This window comes from Microcaecilia unicolor, chromosome 3 (genome assembly GCF_901765095.1).
Source record: "Microcaecilia unicolor chromosome 3, aMicUni1.1, whole genome shotgun sequence".
Taxonomy (NCBI): Eukaryota; Metazoa; Chordata; class Amphibia; order Gymnophiona; family Siphonopidae; genus Microcaecilia; species Microcaecilia unicolor.
Window position 1 is genome coordinate 32,997,848 of NC_044033.1, and position 15,160 is coordinate 33,013,007.

Sequence of the window (15,160 nt, forward strand, 5' to 3'; positions counted from 1 at the left end):
GTCCTGAAAACGCCACTGGATTCTGGCCCTAGAGGACTGAGATTTGACACCCCTGCTTAGCCCTCTCCTGGAGTCACACCACAATGAATATGCATGAGATGAATTTGCATATAATAGAGGCCGCTCATCTCTCTTGGGCATATTAATGCCTACCTGGCTAGAGGTGCCTCCAAGAGGTGGCAAAGCACTGCTGTAAAGCAGTGGTTCGCAATCCATTCTCGGGAACAAATCCAACCAGTCAGGTTTTTAGGATATCCACCATGAATATGCATGAGATAAATTTGCATGCACTACCTTCTTTGTATGCAAATTTCTTCCATGCATATTCATGGTGGGTATTCTGAAAACCTGAGTGGTGTTTCCCAAGGACTGGGTTGAGAGCCACGACTCTAGAGGTTTGGGTAAAGACTATTCAAACCGATTTAACTGGCCAGAAATGGCTCCTGGCCGGTTAAAGCGCCTGTTGAGGGCTAGCCGCTAATTTTCAGTGGCACTTAACCGGTTAGTGCTGCGGAAAATAACCGGTTAGCACCGAACTGAAAACTGACTATTTTGGGTGGGTTTTTAGGGGTTGAGTCGGCACTTGGCCAGTTAAGTGAGATATATAGCACTTAGCCGGCTAGGTCAGGGGTAGGCAACTCCGGTCCTCGAGAGCCGCAGGCAGGTCAGGTTTTCAGGATATCCACAATGAATATGCAGGAGATAGATTTGCAAGCACTGCCTCCATGGTATGCAAATCTATCTCATGCATATTCATTGTGGATATCCTGAAAACCAGACCTACCTGCGGCTCTCGAGGACCGGAGTTGCCTACCCCTGGGCTAGGTTAACTGCATAAACAGGACCACATAAAAGCCAGTCCTATCTTTTATGCAATAACCCTTAGCCGGTTAAGCACTAAGTAGCGCACTTAACTGGCTATGCATTAGCCGGCCTTGGAAACCTGGAAATTCAGTGATGGTGTCTGGACATGGCCGACAGCTGCCTGCTGGATATCAGGCCCTGTATTACGATAATGGGCGCTGTTATTATAAATTATTTGGTCTTGTAAATATATTGAAATTAGACAAATTAAATCGTTACAAGCTTTTGATGAACAGATGGTTAGTTTAAATCTACAGAACTAAAAAATGTTTACGTTGTGGTAAAGCATGCATGCATTCCCCCCCCCCCCCCAAAAGTTGTAAATAGATAATTTTAATGACAAATGGTTTACTTCAGTATTCTGAAGCCAAGGGAGTTTGGCCATGTTTTCTATGGACTTTAACGAATGTCCCCATCTTCCAGGTCTGTCCTTGGAGCGTCTGCCCACATCCATTGCCTCACATGCTCGCCTGTTGGAGAGAGAGGAGGAAGTCATTGCTTGTTTTGAAAAAGCCTGTTGGATTGTACAGTTGTATTTACAGCGGGTGGACAAAGTAAGAAAGAGCTGCATGTACATTATCTCAGAACTGATGAAAATTTGCATCTGTGATTGCAAATAGCTATGATAATATCAAGGACTTTGAATTTGTTTTTCCGTCATAATTGAGAGTTGTATTTATTCATTCCAGCATTTCCTGCATGCTCCTTTTGGGTTTCCAGCTGAGTCAGAACTTTAGTTTGTTTTTTTTTACAGCTTCCCTGGGATTATTCCTTGTTTAGTTATTCACTCAATTTAAGCTGGTCCAGTCACTGCAGCAACAATCCTGTACCAGGCTGCTTGGAGAATCTCATGATCATGAGCCCTAAAAACAGCCACTAGATGTCACTGTATCTCATTGTCAATGAATCCATCCACCCAGGGGCTTCATTCGGGGTGTTTTTTAATTGTGATTTGTAATCCTGATTCAATAAGTATATGTTGTGTAGGTGTTTCGGTGAAAAGAAATGACAGTGTTTTACTATTGATGCCGGCAACACATGTCCTGGGTAAACATAGTAGATGACGGCAGAAAAAGACCTGCACGATCCATCCAGTCTGCCAAACAAGATAACTCGTATGTGCTACTTTTTGTGTATACCCTACTTTGATTTGTACCTGTGCTCTTCAGGGCACAGACCGAAGTCTGCCCAGCACTATTCCCGCCTCCCAACCACCAGCCCTGCCTCCCACCACCGGCTCTGCCACCCGATCTCGACTAAGCTCCTGAGGATCCATTCCTTCTGCACAGGATTCCTTTATGCTTATCCCACGCATGTTTGAATTCCGTTACTGTTTTCATTTCCATCACCTCCCGCGGGAGGGCATTCCAAGCAACCACTACACCAGAAGTTAAACATGAGGGTAAAGCAAGAAAGGATCTAAATGAGAAAGAAAGGACTGCTATCATTGATGCAGCCTTCTCTGCCATGGGACTATCACTGTTATTTTCTAAAATTCCATTCCATAATCTTTCATGTATAAAAAAAAAATGTATCATCAGCATCCATTCCGAATTACAGCGACTTTTTGCTGTTAGATAAGCGCATGGTAGATCTCGCTGCTTTTGATCATTTCCTAATTCAGTTTAATGCATACGTGGTAACATACACAGAAAGGAACAGAGTTCGGCACAATTTTGAAACTTTTGAACAGCAGCTCAAATCATCATGGATTCACCCTTGGCTATTGACCATTTGCCATCTTTCATAAGCAGTTATAATTTAATTACTTTGCAAAATACAAATGAAAATATAAAAGAAAAGGTGAATCTTTCATTCAGCCACCTCGTATCTGAATGAGACAAGTAGGGAAAGCATGTGGAGCATGAATTGTAAAACCTTTTCCAGTCCCTCTGGGTATCTGTGAATCGACTGTTACTGGGACTGTCTCTATTATAGAAATTCATTGGACCATTTTCTTTTTTTTGGGGGGGGGGGGGGGGACTTTATTTCTCTAGAACCGTCAATCTCATCCTGCCTGCTTTCAAATTTAGTGTGTCTTTTCTCTGGGTTTACTGTCACATCAAATTTGGTCTTGTTCTGTTACGTTTTCAGAAAGTTATTTTGCCCTCTGGCGAACACCACCACCATGTATAGCTTCTTTCCAGTGTTCAATTGGGTTGGAAAGCATAAAGGGGGAGCTGGATATGCTGACTGAGCTTCTAGAGTCCTCGCATTAGTAGGGTTACCATATGTCCGGATTTCCCCGGACATGTCCTCTTTTTGAGGGCGCCATGGGGAGTCCGGGCGGGTTTCCGAGTTTCCTCGATTTGTCTGGGTTTCTCAGTTCGGGTCATCACATGACTTGTCCTATCATGAGTATGTACGGGGTGTGGGCTGACGCAGGCAGGCTGCAGCGTCTGTGCCTGCAGCCTGCCAGAAAGCTGATCTAAAAGTCATCGGGGGGCGGGCGGCGGCGGCAGCAGCAGTGAAGGCATGCAGGCAGGCTCCTTCCTCCCCCCTCCTCCGTCCTTCCCCTCCGAATTTAAAAAAGTCATCTCTCTTCTTACCTCGTCGGGGTTACGGCGGCGGCAGGCCGGCAGCAGCAGTGAAAAGCGCTGCGTGCCCACTTCAGCCCTTCTTCCCTTCTCTGTCTCTGAGCTCTGGTCCCGCTCTTGCGGAAACAGGAAATGAGGGTGGGACCAGAGCTGAGAGACAGAGAAGGGAAGAAGGGCTGAAGCGTGCATGCAGCGCTTTTCACTGCTGCTGCTGGCCTGCCGCCACCGTAACCCCGACGAGGTAAGAAAGAGATTACTTTTAAAATTTGAAGGGGAAGGAGGGATCCTGGAACTTGAAGGGAGGGAGGGAGGGGGGGCCTGGAACTCGGAGGGAGGGCAGGCCAGACCACCAAGGCAGTAGTATGGTAAGGGGAGGGGGAGTGACGGGGTGTGTGACGGGGGGAAGGGAAAATGTGACAGGGCACGGGGCAGGGTGTGAACGGGGGTGGGGCATGTGTCCTCCTTTTTGGGGGACAAAACATGGTAACCCTACACATTTGGAAATAAGATAAGAAAGTTTACAGAGAAATACGACTTATCTGAGGTTTCGGAGATACATGGAATGGGAGCTAGAGCAGTGGTTTTCAACCCAGTCCTCAGGGACCACTTGGCCTGTTTGGTTTTTAGGGTATTCACAATTAATATGCATGAGAGAGATTTTCATACCAAGAAGGCAGTGCATGCAAATCTCATGCATATTTTTATACAGGCCATTGGCAAATGACTCTTGCTCATAAGTTTCAGGCTTGTGCTAATTCAATCCCAGAATGCAGGGGTTAATGGAATATAGGAAATGAGAATAGTCTTTGATGGGTAGGTACAGTGAGTCACAGTGCTAAGTCCCATGACCTGTCATGCTAGCGAAGTCTGAGGTCTCCATTAGAGCTTTCTAGGAAAGTAATGAGCATGTTACACTTCAGTTTCATTTTGAGTCATTGTTGAAGGGGATGGAATGCTGCTGCTAGCATTTTAGGCCTTTCGCTTTCATTTTGGCATTTTTGTCTCTTTGGAATAACAACTTTGTTTTTTTTTCTAAATGGATGTTGTTTATTGTATTTCTCTTAATCTCGCTAGTTACCTTAAGAATGGGGTTGCCAACTGGCCGGTTTCCAGTTCGTTTTGCCAGTTTTGCAATGGCCAGGCCAGTTGCCTGCAGACCCAGCTCTCCCTCCCCCCCCGGTTCACGGGCCTGAGGTGTGTGCATTTGTGCGTGAAGGAGGGCTGGGTAGAGAGGGATGGTGGAGCTGTGGGTTTTTATGCATGTTACTGGAGAGCCGGGTTGGGTGGCAGGAAAGTCCTTGTGGGTGAGGCCTTCGTGGTCACTGCTGAGCGTATGTGGAAAAGCTCTGGGCATGCGCAGAAGTGATCTGGAAGGCTGCAAACTGCACTGTTCTGTGGTCCTGAGATCAGGTCAGAGGGAAGTCGGAAAAACAGAGGAGAAAGTCTTGGAAGGTGCCACAAGGGGAGGAGAGGCCCAGGAAGGCCCTCTCTTGGGGACAAAAAATAATGGGCCCTGCGGACTCAGAATGAACTTCCTATATTTTATTTATTTATTTGCTGCATTTGTATCCCACATTTGCCCACCTCTTTGCAGGCTCAATGTGGCTTACTTTATGCCGCAATGACAATCGTCATTAACGGTGTGAGAAGAGCAAAGTATTGATACAATTAATACAATTAAGGTACCATTAGATATCAAGAAAATTAGAAACAAAGAAATAATTAATGCATATCAGATATGCAAAATATAAGGTAGAGTATGGTGTTAAATAATAACAATATGATTAAAGTAGTCAAATTAGGAGTTCAGTGTTGATTAGTTTTGATACAGATGTGATAGAGGGTCTTTATGAAGGGTTCTTATTGTAGGTCTCGTTGAATAATTTAGTTTTCAGAGATCTCCGGAAGACTGTTAAATACTCCTATTTTTCTTTACGTAAAAGTTTGAAAATGTATTTATCTCAGAAGTATTATGCTTGTAAGTAGAGCTTGGTACAGCCTTTGATTAGTTCTTAGTGTACTATTTGTTACTGTGTAGAAATCTTTGTATAATTTTCATTTAGGTGGGGTTCCCATATGACTCCAGAAAAAGGAGGACAGATTGAGCCAGACTGGGTTTTACTTCCATTGCTTTCAACCTTTTGGGATTTAGCAGTAGAGCTGTACCAAATTTCATATTTTACTATTTGGCCGAATACAAATAATGAAAAATATTATTTGGCTGAATATGAATAATGGACATTGTGCTTTAACGTAACAAATAATAAAAGAAGAAACATGAAATCAGAGATCAAGTGTTTATTTCAGTAGGATTATTCGTATTTTAATTAAAATCACTATTCACTGAATACGAATAATGTATTCGGGGTACTATTTGGAGCCGAATCGAATACAAATATTCAGTACAGCCCTATTTAACAGTTTATAAATTACTACTACTACTACTGCTTATCATTTGTATAGCGCTACTAGACGTACGTAGCGCTGTACACTTGAACATGAAGAGACAGTCCCTGCTCGACAGAGCTTACAATCTAATTAGGACAGACAAACAGAACAAATAAGAGATAAGGACAAACAGTAGCAAAGATTCCGGAATCCCAAAGAGTAGCAAGATTCTGTGCAGAATCCCAAAGAGTAGCAAGATTCCGGAACCCAAAGAATAGCAAGATTCCGGAATTCTAAAGACTACTACTACTACTACTACTGATCATTTCTATAGTGCTACTAGACATAAGCAGCGCTGTACAATTGAACATGAAGAGACAGTCCCTGCTCGACAGAGCTTACAATCTAATTAGGACAAACAGGACAAACAAGAGAGAAGGGAATATTAGTGAGGATGAGAAAATAAGGGTTCTGAACAAGTGAACAAGGGTTAGGAGTTAAAAGCAGCATCAAAAAGGTGGGCTTTTAGCTTAGATTTGAAGATGGCCAGAGATGGAGCTTGACGTACCAGCTCAGGAAATCTATTTCAGGCATATGGTGCAGCAAGATAAAAGGAACGAAGTCTGGAGTTAGCAGTGGAGGAGAAGGGTGCAGATAAGAGAGATTTACCCAGTGAACGGAGTTCCCGGGGAGGAATGCATGGAGAGATGAGAGTGGAGAGGTACTGAGGAGCTGCAGAGTGAATGCACTTATAGGTCAATAAGAGGAGTTTGAACTGTATGCGGAAACGGATAGGAAGCCAGTGAAGTGACTTGAGGAGAGGGCTAATATGAGCATAATATTAGAGAACAGAATAGAAAGTGAACCAGTGAAAAGCTGAAGCAGTTCATAGGGCCTTCAGGAAAGCCACAGCAGACGTGAGCACTGGCGTGTCCGTCTCCTCTTCAGAGGTTGGCAGCCTGCGAGCCACCATGTCAGTGTTTTTAAGCAGCACTCATTCGTTGCCTTTGCCTTCAGAACTGAAGAAGGGAGTGGGGCGTTCCGTGTATGAAGGGGCAAGTGAAAAGCCAGTTTATTGCTTTTTTTGGTAAAACCTTCAGACAGATTGAAAGGTCTCTCTTCAGTTGATGTATGCACTAATGGGGAAAAATGTTTACACAAAGCCTGCAAAAGTAACTTCTTGTTCCTTTGAGGTTTCAGATGAAAAACTAGTCCTGAGAGCCAGTAGTGCAAGTTCAAACTCAGAGCACCCAAGCAGAGCCTTAAAACTTTAGCAAAAGGAGACAGAATCCGACAACATTTACCTTTTAACAGTGTTACTGTGGGGATTTCTGATATTTTCAGTCTATAAAATTTGCTTAATTCCACTCTTCCCAGCAACCAGAGAAGCACTTAATCCTGAGAGCCTGAGATGATACACTTACTACTACTAAACATTTCTATAGCGCTACTAGACTTACACAGCGCTGTACAAATTAACATGAAAAGACAGTCCCTGCTCAGCAGAGCTTACAATCTAAATTGGACAGACGAACAGTCTTGTTCTAACAGCTGTGTAATTTCATGGCTGTTATTTTGAGATTGGGCCCTGGCAATAGGTGATAATGTGCTTAAATATGTCTCGGTCGATTTTATTGGTTGAAGATGTCGCGAGGCCCAGTGGCAACACTATGGAAGGTTAAAGTAAGAACAGTGTTGCTGCACTCTGCCTCTGACCTTGAAGTGTGTGGGGAAAACAGTACAGAGAGGCAAAAGTTTACAAATCGTGGATATGTGCAACGTGAAAGAGTAAAACCAATATTAAAAAAAAAAAAAGTAGGGATATATCCACAGGTGTGTCTATGGCTGCTCCACTTTGGAGTTGGACCTACCCAGTCTGCAGCAGCACCACAATCCAATGATAAGAAAACTGAAAGCGGTATCAACATCTGAACTGCTGTGTGCCCACCTAAGTTAATCTCAGGCCCTACTGAATAATCTGTTCTGGCTTTGCTACTACTGCTTATAATTTCTATAGCACTACTAGACTTACGCACCGCTGTACACTTGAACATGAATAGACAGTCCCTGCTCAACAGAGCTTACAGTCTAATTAGGACAGACAAAGAGGACAAATAAGAGATAAGGGAATTACTAAGGTGAGGGTGATAAAGTAAGGGTACTGAACAAGTGAGTAAGGGTTAGGAGTTAAAAGCAGCATCAAAAACATGGCTAGATTTGAAGATGGCCAGAGATGGAGCTTGACGTACTTTCTCAGGAAGTCTATTCCAGGCGTATGGTGCAGCAAGATAAAAGGAACGGAGTCTGGAGTTAGCGGTGGAGGAGAATGGTGCAGATGAGAGATTTACCCAGTGAACGGAGTTCCCGGGGAGGAATGTAGGGAGAGATGAGAGTGGAGAGGTACTGAGGAGCTGCAGAGTGAATGCACTTATAGGTCAATAAGAGGAGTTTGAACTGTAATCGGAAACAGATAGGAAGCCAGTGAAGTGACTTGAGGAGAGGACTAATATGAACATAGCGACACTGGTGGAATATAAATTGTGCAGCAGAATTTTGAACAGATTGAAGAGATGGCTAAGTGGGAGACCTGTGAGAAGCAAGTTGCAATAGTCTAAGCGAGAGGTGATAGGAGTGTGGATAAGGGTTCTGGTAGTGTGCTCAGAAAGGAAAGGGCAAATTTTGGTGATATAGAGAAAGAAACGATGACAGGTTTTAGCATTCTGCTGAATATGTGCAGAGAAGGAGAGAGGAGTCGAAGATGACCCCAAGGTTACGAGCTGATGAGAGTGTTATCCACAAAAATAGAGAATGGGGCAGAGGAGAGGTTGGTTTAGGGGGAAAGATAAGAAGCTCAGTCTTGGTCATGTTTAGTTTCAGATGGCGGTGAGACATCCAGGCAGCAATGTCAGATAGGCAGGCTGATACTTTGGCCTGGATTCCTGCTGAGATTTCTGGTGTGGAGAGGTAGATTTGGGAGTCATCAGTTATGCTACTGCCAAGAAAAGTGAAGAATGTAGTTGACTCCTTATTAAATTTATTACATTCTTCACTTTTTTGGCAGTAGCATAGCCAGAACAAATTATTCAGTGGGGCCTGAGATTAATTTAGGTGGGCACACAGCAGTTCAGATGTTGGTATCGCTTTCAGTTTTCTTTGGCCCTTCTATCTGAAAAGCCAACTAAATTGACCTGCTATTCAAGTTTAATGTTTAATTTTTTATTTTATTTTATTTTTGTTACATTTGTACCCCTCGCTTTCCCACGCATGGCAGGCTCAATGCGGCTTACATGGGGCAATGGAGGGTTAAGTGACTTGCCCAGAGTCACAAGGAGCTGCCTGTGTCTGAAGTGGGAATCGAACTCAGTTCCCCAGGACCAAAGTCCACCACCCTAACCACTAGGCCACTCTTCCTAATACGTGCAGGACGTCAGACTCACAGAAACAGAAGCTTGCGCAGCCTTCTACATGGAATGTTACTAGTGGAATAGCAACCTTCCATGTAGAATGTCCAATAGTAGCAACATTCCATGTAGAATCTCCAATAGTATCTATTTTATTTTTGTTACATTTGTACCCCGTGCTTTCCCACTCATGGCAGGCTCAATGCTGCTTACATGGGGCAATGGAGGGTTAAGTGACTTGCCCAGAGTCACAAGGAGCTGCCTGTGCCTGAAGTGGGAATGGAACGCAGTTCCTCAGTTCCCCAGGACCAAAGTCCACTGCCCTAACCACTAGGCCACTCCTCCACTGTTGCTACTATTTGAGATTCTACATGGAATGTTGCTATTCCAACATTCCATGCAGAAGTCGGCCCTTGCAGATCACCAATATGGCCGCGCACGTACGTGCAGGACGTCAGACTCACAGAAACAGAATCCTGCGAAGCCTTCTACATGGAATGTTGCTAGTTGAATAGCAACATTCCATGTAGAATGTCCAATAGTAGCAACATTCCATGTAGAATCTCCAATAGTATCTATTTTATTTTTGTTACATTTGTACCCTGCGCTTTCCCACTCATGGCAGGCTCAATGCGGCTTATATGGGGCAATGGAGGGTTAAATGACTTGCCCAGAGTCACAAGGAGCTGCCTGTGCCTGAAGTGGGAATCGAACTCAGTTCCTCAGTTCCCCAGGACCAAAGTCCACCACCCTAACCACTAGGCCACTCTTCCTAATACGTGCAGGACGTCAGACTCGCAGAAACAGAAGCTTGCGCAGCCTTCTACATGGAATGTTACTAGTGGAATAGCAACATTCCATGTAGAATGTCCAATAGTAGCAACATTCCATGTAGAATCTCCAATAGTATCTATTTTATTTTTGTTACATTTGTACCATGCGCTTTCCCACTCATGGCAGGATCAATGCTGCTTACATGGGGCAATGGAGGGTTAAGTGACTTGCTTAGAGACACAAGGAGCTGCCTGTGCCTGAAGTGGGAATGGAACGCAGTTCCTCAGTTCCCCAGGACCAAAGTCCACTGCCCTAACCACTAGGCCACTCCTCCACTGTTGCTACTATTTGAGATTCTACATGGAATGTTGCTATTCCACTAGCAATATTCCATGTAGAAGTCGGCCCTTGCAGATCACCAATGTGGCTGCGCAGGCTTCTGCTTCTGTGAGTCTGACGTCCTGCACGTACGTGCAGGACGTCAGACTCACAGAAACAGAAGCCTGCGCAGCCTTCAACATGGACTGTTGCTAGTGAAATAGCAACATTCCATGTAGAATCTCCAATAGTAGCGACATTCCATGTAGAATCTCCAATTGTAGCAACATTCCATGTAGAATCTCCAATAGTATCTATTTTATTTTTGTTACATTTGTACCCTGCGCTTTCCCACTCATGGCAGGCTCAATGCGGCTTACATGGGCCAATGGAGGGTTAAGTGACTTGCCCAGAGTCACAAGGAGCTGCCTGTGCCTGAAGTGGGAATCGAACTCAGTTCGTCAGTTCCCCAGGACCAAAGTCCACCACCCTAACCACTAGGCCACTCCTCCTAATACACTTAATACACTGTCTTCCTATGTGCTGTGGCTGGTAACATCCTTGTTCTGCTGTGGGGCTAGCACGTGAGAAATAATCTTCCAGATTGCTTTATACTCTTATGCATTATGAAACAAGTATTCTTGAAAACCCACAAGCAATTGCTGTGTTGCGCAGTGCCCTTGCTTTCGTGAGAAATTGGGATACTATGCTGTCATGTTTACTGTACTTAGATTTAATAAAAAGGGCGTTTTTGCATGTTTTTTTTTTCCAGCTCACAAACCCTGCGCCCACAAGACACGTAAAAAGCAGTACATCCTGCCATGACTTTGAGCTCAGCTACTTTCTGGAAGCAGCACTTCAGAACGCCTATGTGGCTCATTTAAAAAAAGGGTAAGTTTGCAGAATTTATTTTATTTTTTTATTTTTGTTACATTTGTACCTCACGCTTTCCCACTCATGGCAGGCTCAATGCGGCTTACATGGGGCAATGGATGGGTTAAGTGACTTGCCCAGAGTCACAAGGAGCTGCCTGTGCCTGCAGTGGGAATCGAACTCAGTTCCTCAGTTCCCCAGGACCAAAGTCCACCACCCTAACCACTAGGCCACTCCTCCACTGTTGCTACTATTTGAGATTCTACATGGAATGTTGCTATTCCAACATTCCATGTAGAAGTCGGCACTTGCAGATCACCAATGTGGCCGCGCAGGCATCTGCTTCTGTGAGTCTGACGTCCTGCATCGGCGATCCGCCCCGGGTGTCAGCCAGCCTAGGAATGCCACTGTAACCTAGCATTCTGTTTGCTTTTTTTGGCTGCCGCCACACTGGGCAGAAGATTTCAGTGTATTGTCCATGGTGACACCTAGATCTTTTTTCTTGGGTGCTGATTCCTAAAGTGGGGACATAACATCAGGTAACTGTGATTTGCATTATTTTTCCCAATGTGCATTACTTTGCATTTGTCCGCTTTAATTTTAATTTTCTAAGGTTTACCTGCAATTTTTCACAGTCTGCATTCATCTGCCATTTATTTGCCTTTTAATTTCCTAAGGTCTGTCTGCAATTTTTCACAGTCTGCATTCGTTTTAACAACTTTGAATAGTTTTGTGTCATCTGAAAACTTAATCACCTCATTCGTTCCTGCTTCTAGATAATTTCTAGATCATTTTATAAATATGTGAGTACCGGGTCTCGATACAGATCACTGGGGTGCTCCGCTACTCACCCTCCTCCATCAGGAGAAATGGCCGTTAACCAGTTCCCAATTTACAACAGAACATCCCATGAGGAGCTTTGTCAAAAGCTGTCTGAAAATGTAGATACACTGCATCAACCGGCTCACCTTTATTCATGCCATCAAAGAAATGAAGCAGATTGGTGAGGCAAGACTGAATCCATGTCCTATTAAACCATGTTTGTCTTTGTGTTCAGTAATTTTATTCTTTATAATAGTTTTCACTGTTTTGCCTGGCACTGATGTAAGACTTACTGGTCTGTAATTTCCCAGGTCATCCTGGAACCCTTTTTGAAAATCAGCGTTATATATTGGCCACCTTCTAATCTTTAGGCACTACAAACTATTTTAATGATTGATTACAGATCAGCAGTTTTCATGTTTGAGTTCTTTCAGTACTCTGGGGTATGTGCCATCCGGTCCAGGCGATTTACTACTCTTTAATTTGTTGATTTGACTTAATACATCTTCCAGGTTCACCGATATGTCTTTCAGTTCCTCCACATTGTCACCCTTGGAAACCATTTCTGGTACGCGTATATAGATCATTTACATCTTACATAGTAAATGATGGCAGATAAAGACATGCATGGTCCATCCAGTCTGCCCAACAGTCATTCTTTATCAAATCATTATTGAACCAACAATCCAATAGTATTGCAACATTTTATTTGCTAAGTTTCACTTTACGAGATCTTCCCCGCCCCCATTGAGATATACAGGACCTGTACTCATACCATACATTATGAACGTGGTATAAGTAATATTCATACTTGATTCTGATCCATCCTTGCTGTTTTCAGGGCTCAGATCGTAAAAAAGTCTGCCCTGCACAGGCCCTTCTTCCCAGCTGGAGTTGTCATTGAAACCCATGCCAGCCCATCCTGATCAGTCATGCCATATACGGGACACAGGCACAGCAAACAGGAAAGCCTCCACGTAGACAGTACAATCAAACAAAAGTAGAGGCTGGCAAACAGATGCTCCAACACAGGAAACAGTGCTTAAAAGATGCTTGATTTGCTACTTGGGAAGAGAACCTCTTGCCCAAGTAGCAAATAAAGCATCTTTTAAGCACAGTTTCCTGTGTTGGGAGCGTCTGTTGGGCAGCCTCTACTTTGAATATACGGGACACAGACCATAGGAGTCCGTCTGACATTGGTGTTGCTTCCATCTAAGCGCTTCTCCTGCCCGTCTTAAATGATTTTTTAACTGTTGACTTGTTAAGTTTTGTTTCAGTACTATCCTCTTTCTGTTCAGGAAACCTTTGTGTCTATCCCATGCATTTTTGAATTACATCACTGTTTGTCTCCACCTCCACCGGGAGGGCATTCCAGCCATCCACCACCCTTTCCGTGAAAAGGTATTTCCCGATGTTAGTCCTAAATCTACCACCCCGCAACCTCAGTTTACGTCCTTTAATTTTACTGCATCTCTGTCTCTGGAAAAAATTTGTTTGTAGTTTAATACCATTCAAGTATTTAAATGTCTGTATCATGTCTTCTCTATCCTTTCTTTCTTCTAGGGTATACATATTAAGGTCTTCAAATCTTCTTTGCATACATCTGTTAGCGTAATCCTAATATCTTTTTTTATCATCTTCCTCTGAACCGCGTCATCATCTACATTTTTATTCGAGATAGCTTTTCCCACTGTCAATACTAAGCCCTAACTTTCCTCCTATCGCCTGTACCCGCCTCACCACCGATTACGTCAACCTTGCCATGCTCCCTTGTCTTTTCCTCATGATCTTGTCTCTCCCCTTGATCTGTGCCCTCCCTGAACTGTACCCTTTTGTAACATTTTAAGCCACATTGAGCCCGCTCTTGTGGGATAATGCGGGGTATAAATGTACTGAAATAAATAAATCTTATGACCTTAACAAGTTATGGCCTCCAAAATTGACACAATTTTCCAAGTGGGGCCTCGCCAATAACTTTTGTTTTGTTACATTTGTACCCCGCGCTTTCCCACTCATGGCAGGCTCAATGCGGCTTACATATACAGGTACTTATTTGTGCCTGGGGCAGTGGAGAGGGTTAAGTGACTTGCCCAGAGTCACAAGGAGCTGCCTGTGCCTGAAGTGGGAATCGAACTCAGTTCCTCAGTTCCCCAGGACCAAAGTCCACCACCCTAACCACTAGGCCACTCCTCCACTGTTGCTACTATTGGAGATTCTACATGGAATGTTGCTACTATTTGACATTCTACATGGAATGTTGCTATTCCACTAGCAACATTCCATGTAGAAGTCGGCCCTTGCAGATCACCAATGTGGCCGCGCAGGCTTCTGCTTCTGTGAGTCTGACGTCCTGCACGTATGTGCAGGACGTCAGACTCACAGAAACAGAAGCCTGCGCAGCCTTCTACATGGAATGTTGCTATTGGAATAGCAACATTCCATGTAGAATCTCCAATAGTAGCAACATTCCATTCCATGTAGAATCTCCAATAGTAGCAACATTCCATTCCATGTAGAATCTCCAATAGTATCTATTTTATTTTGTTACATTTGTACCCTGTGCTTTCCCACTCATGGCAGGCTTACACGGGGCAATGGAGGGTTAAGTGACTTGACCAGAGTCCACCACCCTAACCACTAGGCCACTCCTCCGGTTACACATCCTGTTTCTACTGGCGATTCCTCTCTGTGCATCCCAGCATCATTCTGGCTATGGCCACCACCTTGCCCTGTTGTTTCGCAGCCTTGAGATCCTTAGATCCTGTGACCCCAAGGTCCCTGTCTTGGTCGGTGCATATCAGCTTCGAGCCCCCTAGCATATATAGCTCCTCTGGATTTTTGCTCCCCAAGTGCATCATTCTTTACGTCTTCACATTAAATTTAAATTGCCATACGTTAGACCATTCTTCTAACATTTGCAGATCTCTCCTCATGTTTTCTGTTCCCTCTGATGTGTCTTCTCTGTTGCAAGTCTTCATGTCATCTGAAAAAAGACACCCTTTTTTTTTTCTGATTCTTCAGCAATGTCACTCACAAATATATTGAACAGAATTGACCCCAGTACCAGTCCCTGAGGCATTCCATTATTCACCTTTCTTTCCTCTGAGCAAATTCCACCCTCTGTCAGTCAACCAATTTCTATTCCATTTCAGGATTTTGGGTCCTGACTTCAGTCTGCTAAAT

General features: G+C 44.0%; 1 protein-coding gene across 2 annotated transcripts in view; it reads left to right on the forward strand.

Annotated features, from left to right (window-relative positions):
* The window catches only part of TTC7A (tetratricopeptide repeat domain 7A), a 557,697-nt gene that overhangs the window by 169,712 nt on the left and 372,825 nt on the right, over positions 1-15,160 (forward strand). The window contains exons 3-4 of one of the 2 annotated variants that reach the window (XM_030195819.1): positions 1,288-1,418; positions 11,055-11,173. In XM_030195819.1, the coding sequence (XP_030051679.1) occupies positions 1,288-1,418; positions 11,055-11,173 (250 nt within the window). The remainder of the gene's footprint in view (positions 1-1,287; positions 1,419-11,054; positions 11,174-15,160) is intronic. The other variant, XM_030195820.1, reaches the window with a different exon arrangement.